General features: G+C 43.8%; 1 protein-coding gene across 2 annotated transcripts in view; it reads right to left on the reverse strand.

Moving 5' to 3' along the window:
- LOC139381708 (centrosomal protein 131) overlaps positions 1–19,876 on the reverse strand; it is a 58,762-nt gene continuing 38,886 nt past the window's right edge. Inside the window, exons 17-27 of one of the 2 annotated variants that reach the window (XM_071125434.1) lie at positions 19,813–19,842; positions 19,113–19,215; positions 18,603–18,804; positions 12,562–12,669; positions 11,860–11,977; positions 9,955–10,029; positions 7,703–7,845; positions 6,970–7,147; positions 4,320–4,516; positions 3,941–4,001; positions 3,413–3,686 (exon numbers count right to left, since the gene is read on the reverse strand). In XM_071125434.1, coding sequence (XP_070981535.1) covers positions 3,615–3,686; positions 3,941–4,001; positions 4,320–4,516; positions 6,970–7,147; positions 7,703–7,845; positions 9,955–10,029; positions 11,860–11,977; positions 12,562–12,669; positions 18,603–18,804; positions 19,113–19,215; positions 19,813–19,842 — 1,287 coding nt within the window. In that variant the 3' untranslated portion in view covers positions 3,413–3,614. Of the gene's footprint in view, positions 3,687–3,940; positions 4,002–4,319; positions 4,517–6,969; positions 7,148–7,702; positions 7,846–9,954; positions 10,030–11,859; positions 11,978–12,561; positions 12,670–18,602; positions 18,805–19,112; positions 19,216–19,812; positions 19,843–19,876 lie in introns of both variants that reach the window. The other variant, XM_071125435.1, reaches the window with a different exon arrangement.

Consider the following 19,876-nt stretch of genomic DNA (forward strand, 5'->3'; position numbering starts at 1 on the left):
TAACATTTTAGGCATGTAAATTGGATTTATTCACCACAAAATAACAGAAATTCCAGTTAATCAAAACACACGGCACAATTCCAAAGGTCATGGAATGGCATTTGATTGGTTGAGGAAATGTTATCGTCTCAGAGAGACGAAACAAGAGAGCAATTGTTTGTTTCCCACAGCGACTATAAAGACGAGACTCTGGGACTATTCCAAATAGGCTTTTCTTCTTTATCCTCTTTTTACTGAGGATCAGTCAACAGTCCCCCCCCAGTTTCAAACCATCACCATGAATAACAATGCAACTAAACTACAACAACTAAAGTAGAGCCAAGTTAAGATTCAGACCAGGAGCTACAAGTAAGAACACATGGGGGTACATTAAAATGACAATATATCAAAAACTGAACACAAATAATACAATCAAAGACAGCTGGAGTGGTTTGTGAAGAAAGTCAGATTTCAAATTCAACACATATGAAGGGTACAAGTAAGAGCGAGTGTGTGTTTCACGGAGGTCATCCCAGGCCAAAGTGAAACACACACAAAGGCAGGACTCATTGGCACGTGTGGGACTGGCATGCCAGTCATGCTGCCACCCTTCTGGGCAAAGAGGCCAACAACCCTGGACGCAGTGCCAACTGTCTGAGGAATGGTAGGGATCAAGGCTGTGCCCGGGACCCTATTTCCTATGTAATGCACTAGTTTTGAGTCCAATGCAGGCCCTGGTCAAAAGTAGTGCAGTATATTTGAAATAGGGAGCCAATTCCACATGCAAACACTGTAATATCCACCATGCCACAGAAATATGTACATCCCCAATATAGTGCACTACTGGTCAAAAGTAGAGAATAGGGTGCCATTTAGGATGTAGCCAATGACTAATAACCAATAAAGTTAAAGATGAGAGAAACACATGGTGACTTAACTGCCATTCAAAGCCTTGCCATTGAAATGCTTCTGTGATATTGATTAGAAGAGTGGAATTTTGTGTCTGAAGTTTGGGAATATTTGGAAGTTGCCCGCCTCCACTCAATAGGATGACGAGAGACATACCGTCAGCGCTTCCATTGTTGAGCCTTCACTGTCAGACCTCCCCCAACTGAAAAGTCAAGAAGACAAGGCTAAAAAGAACTAGAAGGAAGCCGTAATATTGGCGTTTGACACAAAATCCTCTAGATTTCCCATCACCAAAACCTGACATACTAAACACATACCATCCTAAATAAAAATGGCACCATGGAGCATCACTAACTGTACAGCTCAGACTGGGCGTGGATGTGTAGTGTTTCTGTGAACGAAAAGGTACACAAGCACCATCTTGGAATAGGGCTGCTTGCATTGTAATCATTAACTTCAAACTTCAACTTAGTCATGCATTGATGTTAATGGGAGACTAAATGAAAATGAGACTTCAGTAAAAACCCATCACTTTGTGCATAGCACTTGTATGTAAAGGATAAACACACCGGGAGCCAGTTGCGAGAGCATCAGATCAGACGGTAAAATACATTTAAAGAAAATAGTAAATAAATATGAAAAAAAATAACATATCTGAAACAGATTCAGATAAGAGGGCCGACTGAGCAGCACCACACAGGATAACATCTGTCACATTCTTTTTCACCTAAACACAAGGCTTACTATACTTCCTGGTGGGTTTGCTTCTCACTGAAGCACCAAGATTGTATCCCAAATGGCACCCTATTCCCTATATAGTGCACTACTTTAGACTAGAGTGCCATTTGGGTCACATTCCAGGCTTCACAACCCCCCTCGGCCCTCTTTCCATTCAGGATATGAAGTTACCCAGAAGTACACTGTTTCAGACTGAAAATTAATAACAAAAACAGTTTCTAGTTTCTGAGTGGGACATACAAAACATTAAACTTTTTAAGGGGTAAACAAATAAAAAGCACAAGTATTTATATATATATATATATAAATAAAAACAACATACAAGATAAAAGAGAGACATGCAAAACTAGGAAGTACCTAGACAGCTTCTGAAAATCTCATTAACCAGTTTGATAGTTCCTTCCCCTGGATGTTTAGGGGCTACTTTACTTCTGTTAAGTGGAGGGGCCCAGTGTTGGACCCTTTCAGTGAGAGTTAGATGTATTTTTGTCACAGTGTAGCCCTCAGACTATCATCCTATCAGACCCACCAGGCTCATGGGGCTTTTAGGTTTGGGTCTCTGGTCACACGAAACCACTAGTCTTGTGTTGTGCCCCCATACCCTAGTCAGTCCCAGTCTCAGCTTTCCTAATCCTATAAACACTTCCTATGCACATTCCTTCATCGCCCTCTCCTTCTCTCTCGTTCTGTCTCACTTTCAAAACCCACACCACAACCATGACTCTCAATAAGATTAAATACACTATCAGAGCATCATTACTCACTGTCTCATATCTGTCTATTCTTTCTGTATCCCACAATTACTCCCACACCCATCCCCCCCTCTTTCCTTCTATTGACATCCTAGCACACTATACACCAAGGTTAGTATTATTTCTAGACTCATTGTTAGATTTGACTTGGATGAAGACATTCATAACAAATCTGCCTGTCAGAGCTAAACTAGGCTTGTGACTGCCAGGGGGGCAGGGGCGAAGGGTGTGATTGTGAGTGTGTGGGAAGGGGGGGGTTGCACCAAGCCAAGGCAGCAGATCTTGTAATTGGCACTAGCCCAGAGGGGCACCGGGACAAAAGACATCTGTAACTCGTACACAAAGGGCAATGCCGAGCAACCTCGAGCCCCAGCTTCATTCAACAGCACTCTGCACTGACGTGTCTGAATAACTAACTATAGGACCTCAGCAGGGGAAGAGGGTGGTGCTGGGGTGCTGATTCCCTTCCCTCCTTCTCAGAAAGACCACCTAGCCCCCTCCACCTCTCTCTGCCTGCTGGGAAACTTCACACTGTCACAGAGCAGGCCTGGGCTGGCTTAGAACATCTGGAACAGTTCTCTTCTCTGTGGCAGCAACCTAGTCTCTGCTCTGTGGGGAATGAGCTCTCCCACTACTTCAGATTTTAGGGGGGTTCACAATTCATCAAAATTCCAGAGGTGGTTCCAGAGAATGGTTCAGTCCGTCCAGGAGTTCACTGGGCAGTTAAAGAACACAGACCTGCCGGTTCATGGCCCCTACGGGGACAGAATGGTTCCGTTCATTCACTGCTTTACTGTTTGAGCCTCTGTACTGTAAACAATCACTGCCCCCTAGTCTATAAGCCTTATAGGTAGAGTATGGTTCAGTCCTTCCAGGAGTCCACTGGGCAGTTAAAGATCACAGCACCTCTTGTCTGTGGCTCCTCCAGCGTGAGAGGCTCTTAAAACAGCAGACGGTATCCTCTCCAGCCTGTTTCCCTGACCGTATTCGGCCTGCTTGGGAGAGGCCAGGCTCGGTCTCTAATATCTGGGTCTTTATCAAGAAGTCTGCGGAGATACAGTTCTCTGTTTCTCTCACTCTCTCTTTCTAGTCCATCAGAAACACATCCACCAGACCAAAGAAAAAACTGAGGGAAAAGTGGGGCCCCAAATGACAGGACAGATGAAGGAGTGATGAGGGGAAGAGAGAGGCAGAGGAGGTGGAGATGGTGATGTTCAAGTCCTGCCCTCCTGTCAGTCACTTCTCGAGCAGCTGCTTCCTCTGCTGTTCCAATAGGGCCTCCAGGTGGTCTGCCCTCTTCAGAGCAGCCTATGAGACGAGAACAGCGGGGTTTAACACAGCTATCAATCATCTCTCACGTTCCAACTCAGTTCCTTTCTATCCTCTCCAATATTTACTTAGTGTAAAACCCCTCTCAGAAACACACTGTCTCTCTACGTCCCAAATGGTGAGTTAATCCCTATATCGTGCTCTACTTTTGACCGGAGCCCTATTGGCTCTGGTCAAAAGTAGTGCACTGTAAAAGGAACAGGGTGATCTTTGGGACCCAGACTAGGACTCACCTCATGCTGCTTCCTAAGGCTAGCCACAGTCTCTTCCTTTTTCAAGATGGCTGACTTCACCCTGCCATAATAAGAAAATGTGACAAAGAAAAATAAGGAAAAATAACATTTGTTTGGCATTGAGATTACTTTCTCCTTTCGCTGTTTTTTCAAATGTAATTTTAATTTACATCCTACACTACCAACAATCACTGTCCCATTATACAGGTAACAGACAACAGTCTGAGCCCAGCTATTCTAGAACATTCTAAACACTGGTGATTAAATTGACATTCCCACAGTTAGTCCCATTGAGGTCTTTCCCAAGTGAGAAATGGCTATAATACCCTGTCACACAATCTCCTCTCCCTCTCTTTTCTTCCCCTCCCTCCATCCTCACCGTTGGTGGACCTCTGCCAGCTCCTCCTCCTTCTCCCTGGTGACCCTCTCGACCTCCAGCCTTAGCCTGGCCCTGACCTCTGATGTCTCGGTCTTCATCCTTCTGTTCTCATCCTCCGACACGATGAGTCGTTCAGCAAACTCCTGCCTGATAACCTCTGCCAGGCTGCGACGCTCCTCAGACAGCTTGTCACGGATCTGGAGAGGAGAGAGAAAGATAGGAGAGAGACAGGGGAGAGGGATACAGGATAGAGGGTCGGTGGTGAGAAAGGGTTTACATGGGCATCATTACCTAGATACAGTGGGGCAAAAAAGTATTTAGTCAGCCACTAATTGTGCAAGTTCTCCTACTTAAAAAGATGAGAGGCCTGTAATTTTCATCATAGGTACACTTCAACTATGACAGACAAAATGAGAAAAAAAAAAATCCAGAAAATCACATTGTAGGATTTTTAATGAATTTATTTGCAAATTATGGTGGAAAATAAACTTTTGTTATTGACCAAATACTTATCAATACTTTGTTATATACCCTTTGTTGGCAATAACAGAGGTCAAACGTTTTCTGTAAGTCTTCACAAGGTTTTCACACACTGTTGCTGGTATTTTTGCCCATTCCTCCATGCAGATCTCCTCTAGAGCAGTGATGTTTTGGGGCTGTTGCTGGGCAACACGGACTTTCAACTCCCTCCAAAGATTTTCTATGGGGTTGAGATCTGGAGACTGGCTAGGCCACTCCAGGACCTTGAAATGCTTCTTACGAAGCCACTCCTTCGTTACCCGGGCAGTATGTTTGGGATCATTGTCATGCTGAAAGACCCAGCCACGTTTCATCTTCAATGCCCTTGCTGATGGAAGAAGGTTTTCACTCAAAATCTCACGATACATGGCCCCATTCATTCTTTCCTTTACACGAATCAGTCGTCCTGGTCCCTTTGCAGAAAAACAGCCCCAAAGCATGATGTTTCCACCCCCATGCTTCACAGTAGGTATGGTGTTCTTTGGATGCAACTCAGCATTCTGTGTCCTCCAAACACGACGAGTTGAGGTTTTACCAAAAAGTTATATTTTGGTTTCATCTGACCATATGACATTCTCCCAATCTTCTTCTGGATCATCCAAATGCTCTCTAGCAAACTTCAGACGGGCCTGGACATGTACTGGCTTAAGCAGGGGGCACGTCTGGCACTGCAGGATTTGAGTCCCTGGCGACGTAGTGTGTTACTAATGGTAGGCTTTGTTACTTTGGTCCCAGCTCTCTGCAGGTCATTCACCGTGTGATTCTGGGATTTTTACTCACCGTTCTTGTGATCATTTTGACCCCACGGGGTGACATCTTGTGTGGAGCCCCAGATCGAGGGAGATTATCAGTGGTCTTGTATGTCTTCCATTTCCTAATAATTGCTCCCACAGTTGATTTCTTCAAACCAAGCTGCTTACCTATTGCAGATTCAGTCTTCCCAGCCTGGAGCAGGTCTACAATTTTGTTTCTGGTGTCCTTTGACAGCTCTTCGGTCTTGGCCATAGTGGAGTTTGGAGTGTGACTGTTTGAGGTTGTGGACAGGTGTCTTTTATACTGATAACAAGTTCAAACGGGTGCCATTAATACAGGTAACGAGTGGAGGTCAGAGGAGCCTCTTTAAAGAAGTTACAGGTCTGTGAAAGCCAGAAATCTTGCTTGTTTGTAGGTGACCAAATACTTATTTTCCACCATAATTTGCAAATAAATTCATTAAAAATCCTACAATGTGATTTTCTGGATTTTTTTTCTCATTTTGTCTGTCATAGTTGAAGTGTACCTATGATGAAAATTACAGGCCTCATCTTTTTAAGTGGGAGAACTTGCACAATTGGTGGCTGACTAAATACTTTTTTGCCCCACTGTAAGTCACCCTACAGGCTTGGACCAACATGTATTTACCCAGCCATATGCACCAACATGCATTTACCCAGCCATATGCACCAACATGTATTTACCCAGCCATATGCACCAACATGCATTTACCCAGACATATGCACCAACATGTATTTACCCAGCCATATACACCAACATGCATTTACCCAGCCATATGCACCAACATGCATTTACCCAGCCATATGCACCAACATGTATTTACCCAGCCATATGCACCAACATGCATTTACCCAGCCATATGCACCAACATGTATTTACCCAGCCATATGCACCAACATGTATTTACCCAGCCATATGCACCAACATGCATTTACCCAGCCTATTGCACCAACATGTATTTACCCAGCCATATGCACCAACATGCATTTACCCAGCCATATGCACCAACATGCATTTACCCAGCCATATACACCAACATGCATTTACCCAGCCATATGCACCAACATGTATTTACCCAGCCATATGCACCAACATGCATTTACCCAGCCATATGCACCAACATGTATTTACCCAGCCATATGCACCAACATGCATTTACCCAGCCATATGCACCAACATGCATTTACCCAGACATATGCACCAACATGCATTTACCCAGCCATATGCACCAACATGCATTTACCCAGCCATATGCACCAACAAGCTTTCAGCATAAAAAAGGGCCAACCAAGGAGGGGAGGAAGGAAGGAAGGCTGAGTTTTCAAACTATTGGAACAAGGTCTGCTGGTGTCTGTACCTGTGTGATGTCTTCGATCTCCTGCTCTCTCTGTCTGAGATGGCCCTGTAGTGTGATCAGCTCTCCCTCTATCTCACTCTGTCTCTTCTTCATCTCCTGCTGTTTTTCCAAGGCAGACCTCTCAGAGCGCTCCAACTCTTTCAGCTCCGCCTCGTATTTCTCCCGCACACGCTTCACACTGAGAGAGAGACACACAGATAGTCAGAAACAGTATATCAAGCTCCAAGGTGAAGTTTCCTCTAGGTACAGATCTAGGATCAGCTTTCCCTCCCACAATCCTAACCTTAACCATTAGTAGGGGAATTGCAAAGCTGACCCAAGATCAGCATCTAGACTGTCTATCAACACTGTATATCAGGACTCCCGAGTGGCGCAGCGATCTAAGGCACAGCATCTTAGCGCTAGAGGTGTCACTACAGACCCTGGTTTGATTTCAGGCAGTATCACAACCGGCCGTAATTGGGAGTCCCATAGGGTGGCGCATAATTGGCCCAGGGTCGTCTGGGTTAGGGTTTGGCCTGGGTAGGCCATCATTGTAAATAAGAATTTGTTCTTAACTGACTTACCTAGTTAAATAAAGGTTAAATTAAATAAAAATATCAACATGTAGACATGCTTAGCATGTAGTATGTTCATCCATATGCATATTTACACACATAAGCCTTGCAGCACTTGCAAACACACAGACATGGACACACACGGAAACGTCACATTTAATGGTGAGATGACTAACCGATTGTCAGCGGCCCGGTCACATTCGTCGCGGGCCCCGCTCGTCTCCTCCTCCAGCCTCTGAATGGCCAGCTCGATCTCTTTGTCCCGCCCCCGACGTACTTCCTCCTTCAGCTCGCGCTCCCGACTCAACAACCATGCTTCCTGCACACACACACACACACACACACACACACACACACACACACACACACACACACACACACACACACACACACACACACACACACACACACACACACACACACACACACACACACACACACACACACACAGTAAACCCCTATGCCAGAATACAGACAAACCACTGGCACAACAGCAACAGTGCATGTGCAGGTCATTGTGAAACTTGGATTGTTATGATTTTGTGAACATTAGTTTCTCTGACTGCTGCTGTGAACCTCCTTTGCCTTCCTTCCTGCCCGTCTCCATATGGCCTTTGCCCTGTGGGTCTTAGTATTCACATGACATTTAAGAGGGGAAAGAGGAAGTCGGTGGGGGCAGATGGGAAGGTGGTGGTTTCAGATCAACTCCCAAACACAATGAAAAATCCCGCTTTAAAAAGGCCCATGGAAAAAACCTGTGTGTGAGGGTGGTTGCTAGAGGCCTTCTTGAAACGACCAGATTAGCAGAAATACATGTTTTAAATACAGAGACCCGCTATGAACAGACCCGAAGACAACTAGACCCGTTGCATATAGACCTGGTCAGATCCAGACCTGGCCCAATCCGAGTGAGGGAAGCAGCAGAAACGTGACCATTTAGTCATGGTAATTAGGCTCCAAACTCTGATGCTGCTACTGGTCATTAGATGCCTACTAAACTTGCTAACTGCCTGGTACTCAGCTCTGTATTGTCCCTCTAATCACTCTGATATCAATGCAAATGTGTTGAAAATCTAATCAAACACTTCATGAGAGCCCATGAGCTCATGTTGCGCAACATTTCTATAGGCTATGCAACTGCGTCAGAAAACAGAGTGATGGCCTCTATTAAAAAGAACAGGATCCCATCAGTTTTCTATAGGCTAGGCCTACTATATTTATTTCTCAACGTTCCTAATGTTAAGCACATTGCTTCTCTTGACAATAGGATGGCATGAAGATGAACCACGGGAAAAGCATCCTCCAGTTGCTATCTAAGTGCATAGATGAAATGTATTTTTTCCTCCCGTTTCGTACAGGTGTATGATAATGGTCCATTCAAAATCAAAACAAATGTCACACATATATTATTTAGTACATGCAAAGACAAGACTAAATCAAGAATAGTCTGATGGGTGACAATATAAGCCTATCACTTGTGAATGATGAATTTACCATGGCAAATAAGGCATTATCAAGTGCTTGTCAAATTGTGAATGAGTCACTGATGAAGTGTTTACAGCCTGCGAAAAAACAAGAGCTCATGCCTTTCACGCAACTTTTTTCAAATCATTAGAGTCGCATCATGCAGCCTTAGAAACTATTAAAACATGTAAACGTATAGCCCAACTTTTGTATCACATTTTTGTATCATTATAAACTGTAAATTAAATAAGTACCTGTTCGTAGTACCAGTACCTGTACCTGTTGTTAGCTGCTAAACACAGAATAGCCGCATGTGCTCACTCCCTCAAATTGTTTGGAGAAAATATCCTTTCTATTTTATTCAGCTATGTTCAATTGTATTGTTCACACTATAACATATTGCCATGGAATTCTAAGCAAATCTTGTCTGCTATGAACTAGTGTAGCACACAGCCATATGGCATAGCCAGATCAGGGCCTAACATAAGGACAACTCAGAGTATGCTATTGTGTACTTCTGAAACAGACTACATTTTCTTCATTCTTTAGACATGTCTAAAATAAATAATGGATTTATTGTGATGGATTAAGACTAAAACGTAGATGTCTGCATCAGTAGTTTGTAGGCAATGCAAGTAAGCCAGGAGATGCTAAATGTGTTTATGTTAATTAATGGCCAATTACCGTTAGACCGGCAGTTATTTGTTTGACAATCACCGGCTGCCAAAATTTCATGACCGCCACAGCCCTACTATGGACATAACCTGGGTTTGACAGCGTGGGCTGTTAGAACAGTGGTCAAGTTGGCCAATGTAGTGCTGAGTGTGTAGTGGTCTGCCACACTGCACCATAGCAGTGCTAGGAGAGAGGGAGTGCATTTAGCTAGAGTGCTTAACAAGCAAGCAGGGAGGGAGAGGGGACAAACACACAGACATGGTCAAAGTGTTCATGCATGCACACACACCTCCTTCTTCATGTAGTTCTCCTCCCAGGTCTGTTTCTCGATCTCCAGGCGTTCTCTGAGGGCTTTTAACTCCACCTAGACAGACAAGGAGCAAAGTTACTACCAGACTAGACAACAAAACACAACCAGTGTTAGCCAGTCAGAGTGTCTGTAGGGCAGTCTCGATGGTCCTTTGTAGCTCAGTTGGAAAAGCATGGCGCTTGCAAAGCCAAGATTGTTGGTTTGATTCCCACTGTGACCCGCTGTACAAAACAAAACATGCACTGCACGGCTGTAAATCGTTTTGGATAAAAGCATCTGCTAAATGGCATAATTTCAGCAAAAATACAAGAGGCCACGTGTTTTGAAATTTGTATCATGGCTGTGACGTGGTCAATGATTTTATACAACGGGTTACAAGCATTAAAAAGCAAGATTCTTTCCCAAACCATAAATGTTTCAACAAAACGTGACGCTACATTTACCAACACTGCTTGTCAAATGCAATTTTAGGCGTTCTCTGGTCGTTAGTGCCAATTGCATGTAAAGCAAAACAAAACCAAGTACTGGTTAATAGTTCCAGAACTTTGCAGGTTACTATGACAAACAAAAATGGTTGCTATGGAGAAATTTCTTAAAGTGCAATCGCAAAAACCATCAAGCGCTATGATGAAACTGGCTCTCATGAGGACCGCCACAGGAAAGGAAGACCCAGAGTTACCTCTGCTGCAGAGCATAAGTTAATTTGAGAGTTACCAGGCTCAGAAATTGCAGCCCAAATAAATGCTTCAGAGTTCAAGTAACAGACATCTCAACATGAACTGTTCAGAGGAGACTGCGTGAATCAGGCCTTCATGGTCGAATTAGTAGGTGAACGGGTGATCTCCGCATGTGTGGTTCCCACCGTGAAGCATGGAGGAGGAGGTGTGATGGTGCTTTGCTGGTGACACTGTGATGTATTTAGAATTCAAGGCACACTTAACCAGCATGGCTACCACAGCATTCTGCAGCGATACGGCATCCCATCTGGTTTGCGCTTAGTGGGACTATCATTTGTTTTTCAACAGGACAATGACCCAACACTCCTCCAGGCTGTGTAAGGGCTATTTGACCAACAAGTGTGATGGAGTGTTGCATCAGATGATCTGGTCTCCACAATCACCTGACCTCAACCTAATTGAGAGAGTTTGGGATGAGTTGGACTGCAGAGTGAAGGAAAAGCAGCCAACAATTGCTCAGAATATGTGGGAACTCCTTCAAGACTGTTGGAAAAGCATTCCAGATGAAGCTGGTTGAGATAATGCCAAGAGTTTGCAAAGCTGTCATTAAGGCAAAGGGTGGCTACTTTGAAGAAACTCAAATATATTTTGATTTGTTTAACACTTTTTTGTTTACTACATGATTCCATATGTGTTATTTGATAATGTTGATGTCTTCACTATTCTTCTACAATGTAGAAAATAGTAAAAATAAAGAAAAACCCTTGAATGAGTAGGTGTGTCCAAACTTTTGACTGGTACTGTATGCATACAGTAGATCTATAAAGGTATGCCAAATCGTGATTTCGACTGGCTGAGAAAAGCTGCCTGTCTGTCTCGTCCCAACTCGCTCATTACTATAGGACACAGTAGAGATCGAAATTCAATATTCCAACAATGTAGCAAATGTCGGAAATAATGTCTAGATGCTTTTTACAGTCGAGATCAAGTTTATAAATTGCATGGCTGGGCAGTGGATCTGTAAAAATAGTAGTAGTTGTAGTAGTGCATTGCTAGGTAACAACGGCACTTTTTATCACTGTACTGGCTCTGTGTATGTTGTCTAGTATATAATGGGCAGGATAGGCTCTAACAATGGGAATTACAAACCACCTGTTGTATAATAATTTATATTATTATTGTGGTAGGGACAGGTACTGTCCATTACCTGGTGCCTCCTCTCCTGCTCCTCCCTGCTCTTCTCCAGCTCTTCTCTCAGAGCTCTCCCTGCCAGGGAGCTGTTATCCTCCAGTTGCTTCCTCAGGTCCTCCAGCTCAGCACGCTGCCTGCAGGGCAGTGATAGAGGACATTAACTTTAGAGATGCTCCACTGATACTTGACTTGCACACATCAAATAGTAGGCATTACATTACTAGTAATCTCTCGTGGACAGATGCACGTAACATAACATAGGATGGTATCGTAGCGTCTGTCAACAGAATGCGGCATGTGACGACTAACGAGGAACTCGGTACGCAGATGTTTGTCACGATTTAGTAGGTGTTCCCATCTTTCGAGTTTGTCCCATACTTTCCATTTAGGGGGCGGTGGAGACTTCGGTAGTATCGTTTCTCATAAATCTGCCCCAGAACCTAAATCGAGCATTTGGCGGAATTACGCAAGATTTAAGATCTGGATTTTTGAGATTACATTACTACACACAATCATCACATGATAAGTATTGTATGATTAGCCTAAGTACTGTATGATTCTAATGTACTAGATGCTGTACAGTAAAGTCAAATCTAGGCCATGTCAGTCTAATTGTACACACCAGTGTCCCCAGCGACCAAAGTGTTAGGTCTAGACATATAGAGATGACAACATTGGGTGTCAGCCTCTATCTTATCTATATGACCTTTGACATCACCTGGCAGCCAGCTGGTTGAGTCTCTCCTTCTCCTCAGACACCTCCTTGTAGAGTCTCCTCCTCTGCTGCTGTAAAGACATCTCCTCCTCTGCTAGCTGCTTCTCAAACCTGACCGGGAACACACACACACAAAACATCTGTAACCCTGTGGCCTAGGGTGGTCTACTCTAGCGGTCTAGGCTGCTGCCTCCGGTGCACTATACAGCTACAGCATGGGTTAGAATCCATCCCACTGCTAATACTCCAATACAGCACACTCTACATCCTATCACCACTATCTCTCTGTCCAATAAACATACAAAGACATCTCTAACCCTCTGCTTCTCAAAACTGACAGGAATACACATACAGTGCATTTGGAAAGTATTCAGACTCCTTGACTTTTTATTTTTATTTAACTATGCACATCAGTTAAGAACAAATTCTTGTAGAAAAAATTAGATGAGGAATTGAAGCGCTGCTGAGGTACACAATAGTAGAGTTTGGAAGATAGGTGCTCTTTGGTAAAAGGGGTAAATTTGCCATCAAAAAGAAAGGCGGGCCAAGGCACTTCATATAATTAATTAAAATGCCTATATTTGTATGGCATGTTCAATGGAAACAAAGTTTAAAAACTGACGCGTTTCGGCTAAATGGCCTTCAAAAGGGACCTACGTGATGAAGGCCATGTAGCCGAAACGCGTCTTGAGTTTTTAAACTTTGTTTCCATTGAACATGCCATACAAATATAGGCATTTTAAGAACAAAGTCTTATTTACAATGACGGCCTACCAAATGGCAAAAGGCCTAATGCGGGGACGGGAGCTAGGATTAAAAAAAATATATAGGACAACACAGATATCATGCCAAGAGAGACACCACAACACAACATAAAAGAGAGACCTAAGACAACATAGCATGGCAGCAACACATGGCAACACAGCATGATAGCACCAACACGTGGCAGCAGCACAACACATGGTACAAACATTATTGGGCACAGACAACAGCACAAAGGCACGAAGGTAGAGACAACAATACATAACGCGAAGCAGCCACAACTGTCAGTAAAAGTGTCTTTGAATGAAGAGATTGATAAAACTGTCCAGTTTGGGGGCCTCCCGTGTGGCGCAGTGCTAGCTGTGCCACCAGAGACTCTGGGTTTGAGCCCAGGCTCCGTCTCAGCCGGTCATGACCGGGAGGTCCATGGGGTGACGCACAATTGGCCTAGCGTCGTCCGGGTTAGGGAGGGTTTGGCCTGTAGGGATATCCTTGTCTCATCGCGCACTAGCGACTCCTGTGGCGGGCCGGTGGCAGTGCACGCTGACCAGGTCGCTAGGTGTACGGTGTTAAGAAGCAGTGTGGCTTGGTTGGGTTGTGTTTCGGAGGACGCATGGCTCTCGACCTTTGTCTCTCCCGAGCCCGTAAGGGAATTGTAGCGATGAGGCAAGACAGTAACTACTAACAATTAGATACCACGAAATTGAAGAGAACAAAAAAAACTGTTCAGTTTGAGTGTTTGTTGCAGCTCGTTCCCGTCTCTGACTGCAGCAAACTGAAAAGAGGAGCGACCCAGGGATGTGTGTGCTTTGGGGACATTTAACAGAATGTGACTGGCAGAACGGGTGTGGTACTTATTTACATAAGTATTCAAACCCTTTGCTTTGAGACTCGAAATTGAGCTCAGGTGCATCCTGTTCCCATTGATCATCCCTGAGATGTTTCTACAACTTGATTGGAGTCCACCTGTGGTAAATTCAATTATTTGGACATGCTTTGGAAAAGGCACACATCTGTCTATATAAGGTCCCAAAATTGACAGTACATGTCAGAGCAAAAACCAAGCCATGAGCTGAGATAGGATTGTGTTGAGGCACAGATCTGGAGAAGGGTAACAAAACATTTCTACAGCATTGAAGGTCCCCAAGAACACAGTGGCCTCCATCATTCTTAACCTCTTTGATCTCTAGGGGCGCTATTTCATTTTTGGATAAAAAACGTTCCCGTTTTAAGCGCGATATTTTGTCACGAAAAGATGCTCGACTATGCATATTCTTGACAGTTTTTGAAAGAAAACACTCTGAAGTTTCAGAATCTGCAAAGATATTGTCTGTAAGTGCCCCAGAACTCATTCTACAGGCGAAACCAAGATGATGCGTCAACCAGGAAATGAGCAGAATTTCTGAAGCTCTGTTTTCCATTGTCTCCTTATATGGCTGTGATTGCGCAAGGAATGAGCCTACACTTTCTGTCGTTCCCCCAAGGTTTTAGCAGCATTGTGACGTATTTGTAGGCATATCATTGGAAGATTGACCATAAGAGACTACATTTTCCAAGTGTCCGCCTGGTGTCCCTGCTTCGAAATTGGAGCGTAAAGCCAGGTGCAATTATTTTTCCATTTGAGAGCAAGGAGAAACCAGGCTTCCACGAAGGATATATCATTGAAGAGATATGTGGAAAAACACCTTGAGGATTGATTCTAAACCACGTTGCCATGTTTCAGTCGATATTATGGAGTTAATTTGGAAAAAAGTTCGCGTTTTGAGGGCTGAATTTTTTTTTTTTTTTTTTTTTTTTTTTTGGTAGCCAAATGTGATGTACAAAACGGAGCTATTTCTAATACACAAAGAATCTTTTTGGAAAAACTGAGCATCTGCTATCTAACTGAGAGTCTCCTCATTGAAAACATCAGAAGTTCTTCAAAGGTAAGTTATTTTATTTGAAGGCTTTACTTGTTTTTGTGATAGTTGCCTGCTAAATGCTAACGCTAATGCTAATGCTAAATGCTACGCTAGCTAGCTACTGTTACACAAATTATTGTTTTCCTATGGCTGAAAAGCATATTTTGAAAATCTGAGATCTGACACATGTTAACAAAAGGCTAAGCTTGAGAGATAGCATATTTATTTCATTTCATTTGCGATTTTCATGAATAGTTAACGTTGCGTTATGGTAATGAGCTTAGGTCTATAAATAGAATCCCGGATCCGGGTTTGGTCGTCGCAACAGGTTAAATGGAAGAAGTTTGGAACCACCAAGAGTCTTCCTAGAGCTGACCACCCGGACAAACTGAGCAATTGGGGAGAAGGGCATTGGTCAGGGAGGTGACCAAAAACCCGATGGTCACTGACAGAGCTCCGGAGTTCCTCTGTGGAGATGGGAGAACCTTCCAGAAGGACAACCATCTCTGCAGCACTACTCAAATAGGGCCTTTATGGTAGAGTGACCAGATGGAAGCCACTCCTCAGGAAAAGGCACATGACAGCCCGCTTGGAGTTTGCCAAACGGCACCTAAAGAAAGGACTCTGACCATGAGAAACAAGATTCTCTGGTCTGATGAAACCAAGATTGAACTCTTTGGCCTGAATGCCAAGCGTCACGTCTTGAGGATACCTGGCACCATCCCTACGCTGAAGCATGGTGGAGGCAGCATCATGCTGTGGGGATGTTTTTCAGTGGCAGAGACTGGGAGACTAGTCAGGATCGAGGGAAAGAGGAACAGAGCAAAGATCCTTCATGAAAACCTGCTCCAGAGCACTCAGGACCTCAGACTGGGGCAAAGGTTCACCTTCCAACAGGACAACAACCCTAAGCACACAGCCAAGACAACGCAGGAGTGGCTTTGGTACAAGTGTCTGAATGTCCTTGAGTGGCCCAGCCAGAGCCCGGATTTGAACACGATCGTACATCTCTGGAGAGACCTGAAAATAGCTGTGCAGACGCACTCCCCATCCAACCTGACAGAGCTTGAGAGGATCTGCAGAGAAGAATGGGAGAAACTCCCAAAATACAGGTGTGCCAAGCTTGTAGCATCATACACAAGAAGACTCAATGCTATAATTGCTGCCAAAGGTGCTTCAACAAAGTACTGAGTAAAGGGTCTGAATACTTATGTAAATGTCATATTCAATGTGATATTTAAGCACAGACTGGAATATGCTCCGGGATTCTTCCGATGGCATTGAGGAGTACACCACATCAGTCGCTGGCTGATTTTAGTCGAAGTATGATATATTTGGGCTTGATGAGGAAATACATTTTGTTTTCTGCGTCTGATAAAATTACATACATTTTGATCTGACTATACGTGTCTTGTGAGGGCTGGTTTTAAATAATTTGGAACCCCTTACAAAACATGTAGGTATGTAGACAAATTCCTGTTTACAACCTGGTGCTACGGATTACTTCTGTCTAATGCACTTAGATCGAGATGGTGGATAGCCTGGCGGTAAAACGGTGAATAAGAAAAAAGCTAATATTATTCTTATGAGCTACTGTCAATCATTTGGCTATAGTAAGCAGCCTGGCAAGGCACACATTATCCAAACAACTTATTAGGAGCTATCTTTATGGCTAGCATCACCTAGCTAACATTAGCTAGATAGCTAGCTAGTGACATCAAAAGTGGATGAAGACATGGATAGGTGAAATGTCAACACAGGTGCAACACGGCAGTGCTACAGTAGCAGCAAGTGTAGTCCTATGGGACACTAACAAGCTAGCTAGCTATAGTATAGGTAACTGTACGGTGAAGCTAACCCATATGAAGTAGCAAAGTTCATATATAGCTCAGTGAGTAAATCACTCCTTTACCAGTACTAACGCAACTGCACCGTTTTCAGATAATTTGTTTATCAGAGAAACAGTTGAATGGTAGCTAGCATAGTTAAAGGTACTCTTGCGCTTGAAACAACTTTGGAACCAATTATTCACAGTTGTTAAGTTACCGGTAGCTTGCTACCTGGCTAGCTAGCTTTATTGGTCAAGGGAATAGGTTAGCTAGCATCTAGCATCGCCGGTAAAACTCCAGTAAATTCTGTATTAATCTTTGATCATTCAATTCCTTTGAAAAAAGATGGCGGGAGAGTGGATTGTCCTTTGACTTGTCCTAGCTACCATTAAATGTGCTGTGCTCCGTAGCGATTAGCTAAGCTACCCTGACCTTGGCGTTTGGTTTGTTTACAAATTGCGGAGTGCTGTGCAAGAGAAAGTGTGGGCTGCGCACATGGAGGAAGTTGGAGATGTGCATGTCATATTAATCAATATTTTTAAGGAGCCATACATAATAGTTCGGCAGGTGGAACTAAACAAGCATTTCCGCACTAGGACAGGAATTAGGTCAAAATATTGGCAGCAACATCCTCTGGAGGGGAACTTTAATCAATGATACGCTCCAATTGGGTTGTGACGGTCATGGAATTTTGGATGGCGGTAATTGACCAGCCAAATGACCACAGTCAACGTAATAACCAATAAAATACACATTTTCACCTCCCCTCCTGACAGCGATTTAAATAATGAATAAAATGGGTGTCCCCATTCAGGTCAATGATGTTATAATGGGTGGAATGGCGGCAGAGAGGAAACGGTAAAGAGTGAGGAAGTGACGAATCTGTCTACGAAGTGAGGAATTTTTGTATGAAGGTCAATGATCGTGTCGAATTTTGTTGCTAATTTGCTACCTAATGCTTATTTAAATCGAATTTAAGTTTTCTAATGGTTAGGTTTGTGGGGTTTCCTGATGGGGTTACCTGATTTGAAAATGGGGTCAGTCACTGGCCTACATCCCAAATGGCTATTCCCTATTCCGCACAACTTTTGATTAGGTCAGAAGGAGTGCACTATATAGGGTGCCATTTAGGACACAAGCACGGCCTTCCTGGCGCTTTCATTGTTATCCAGTCCTTCACTCTTATCACTACAGAGCAGGCAGTGTGACCACACCACACAGCAGCTCCACAAAACGACACTAGGACATGTGGGAAAGAACAGACTGGTGGAAATAAGGCCATCTGTACGACGCGCTCACACACGGGCAGCATGCACACGCGGGCGCTCACAAAGAAAGACATCTCTCCACCACACGTACTCTAATGAATTCAGCTTCTGAAAGACAACCACATTGGTTAAGTATCTATATGGGAGGTTTGGTGATACATTACTTATAAACCTACTTCCTGTCCATTATTTGGGATTTCATGTCTTGCCTTTACACTGCCAGTGTTATCGTAGTGTGAATGTGTGTGAGCTCACGTGCGTGCATATATGGTGTGCATACAAACCTCTGCTTGGCCAGTTCCCTCTCTCTCTGACACTGCTCGTCCCGGTCTCTCTCCAGCTGTTGTCGTAGCTCTTCAGTCTGGCCAACATAGCGTTGGGCTGCCCTCTCGTCTGCCTGCAGCAGCTCAGCCTCATGAAGGACCCGCAGCTTTTTCAGCTCTTGCTTGTGTTTACAGATCAGCTTCTGGATCTCTGGCTCCAGACCTGGCACAAAGCGAAGAGGAAGAACAAGAACGAAAAGTACAAGAGAGAGAGGAGAGAAAGAGAAACATCAGTTAACACAGAAATAATCACAGCAGAATTGTTACACTGCAAACAAAGTAATTATTGTAATTGTGAAGAGATAAACATTTGAGCTCTATGCATGTACTTCTCAGAAGTGAAATTAAGTTGACCCTAGACACTGAACTTGGGTATTTTTCTCCCTAATAGGATTTAGTGGAGGTTAGCGTAGGGTAAGCATATCCTAGCTCCTGCCTTCGAGGCAGCTTCAAATGAGGCCCTCCTCTCACCTTTCACAGTGATCTCTTTTATCTTCTTGGTCTTCTCGTCGATCCACTTCTCCCTGCGGACCTTCTCTGTGGCACTCATCAACTCTTTCAGCTTCTTGATCTCCTGAGGATGAAGAGGGGCGGGTTAGAGGTTAGGGTTGAATGTCAAAAAGTCAATCTTCCTTTGGAAAGAAGTTACTACAGTGACTGGGAGGGACACGGTAGCGACACCATATCTGTCACATCTTCCATGACAAAAGGTGCCTCAAAGAAACATCAAGGGTCATTTCTGTAGGCAAAAGATTAGGCTACATCCCAGGTGACCAAGAATAGATGAGAGTGTAGTGATCATAGACATACATATATTCATATTAAAATGTTTATATACATCATTGGTATTGATATGCAAACAGGAATGGTTTGTGAGGCTACATTCCACATGAGGGAAATGGTATGAAAGAATAGGGTTTAAGTGTTTTAATGGGTGAAGACAGACAGACAAGGGCTGAGAGAACACATGGTGTAAGGTTAGTCAGCTGCCTAGGACAGGGGTTTAAAAACTGTTACAACACCAAGTCTACAGACAGACAGAGGCAGACTGTACCGGAATAAACTCACATGCATATATAGAGTCCTGACAGGAGAAAGGACAAATGAACAAAATGAATGAAAGAAAGAAGAGCAAGACGGGAGTGATGAGTGGGTTAGGGAAAAAGGTTACCTCGCACAAGGGACCCAGAATTTGCCACACCTAGAGCCAGAGGAAAATGAGAAACAGACAGGAC

This window comes from Oncorhynchus clarkii, chromosome 23, assembly GCF_045791955.1.
Source record: "Oncorhynchus clarkii lewisi isolate Uvic-CL-2024 chromosome 23, UVic_Ocla_1.0, whole genome shotgun sequence".
NCBI classification, from domain to species: Eukaryota; Metazoa; Chordata; class Actinopteri; order Salmoniformes; family Salmonidae; genus Oncorhynchus; species Oncorhynchus clarkii.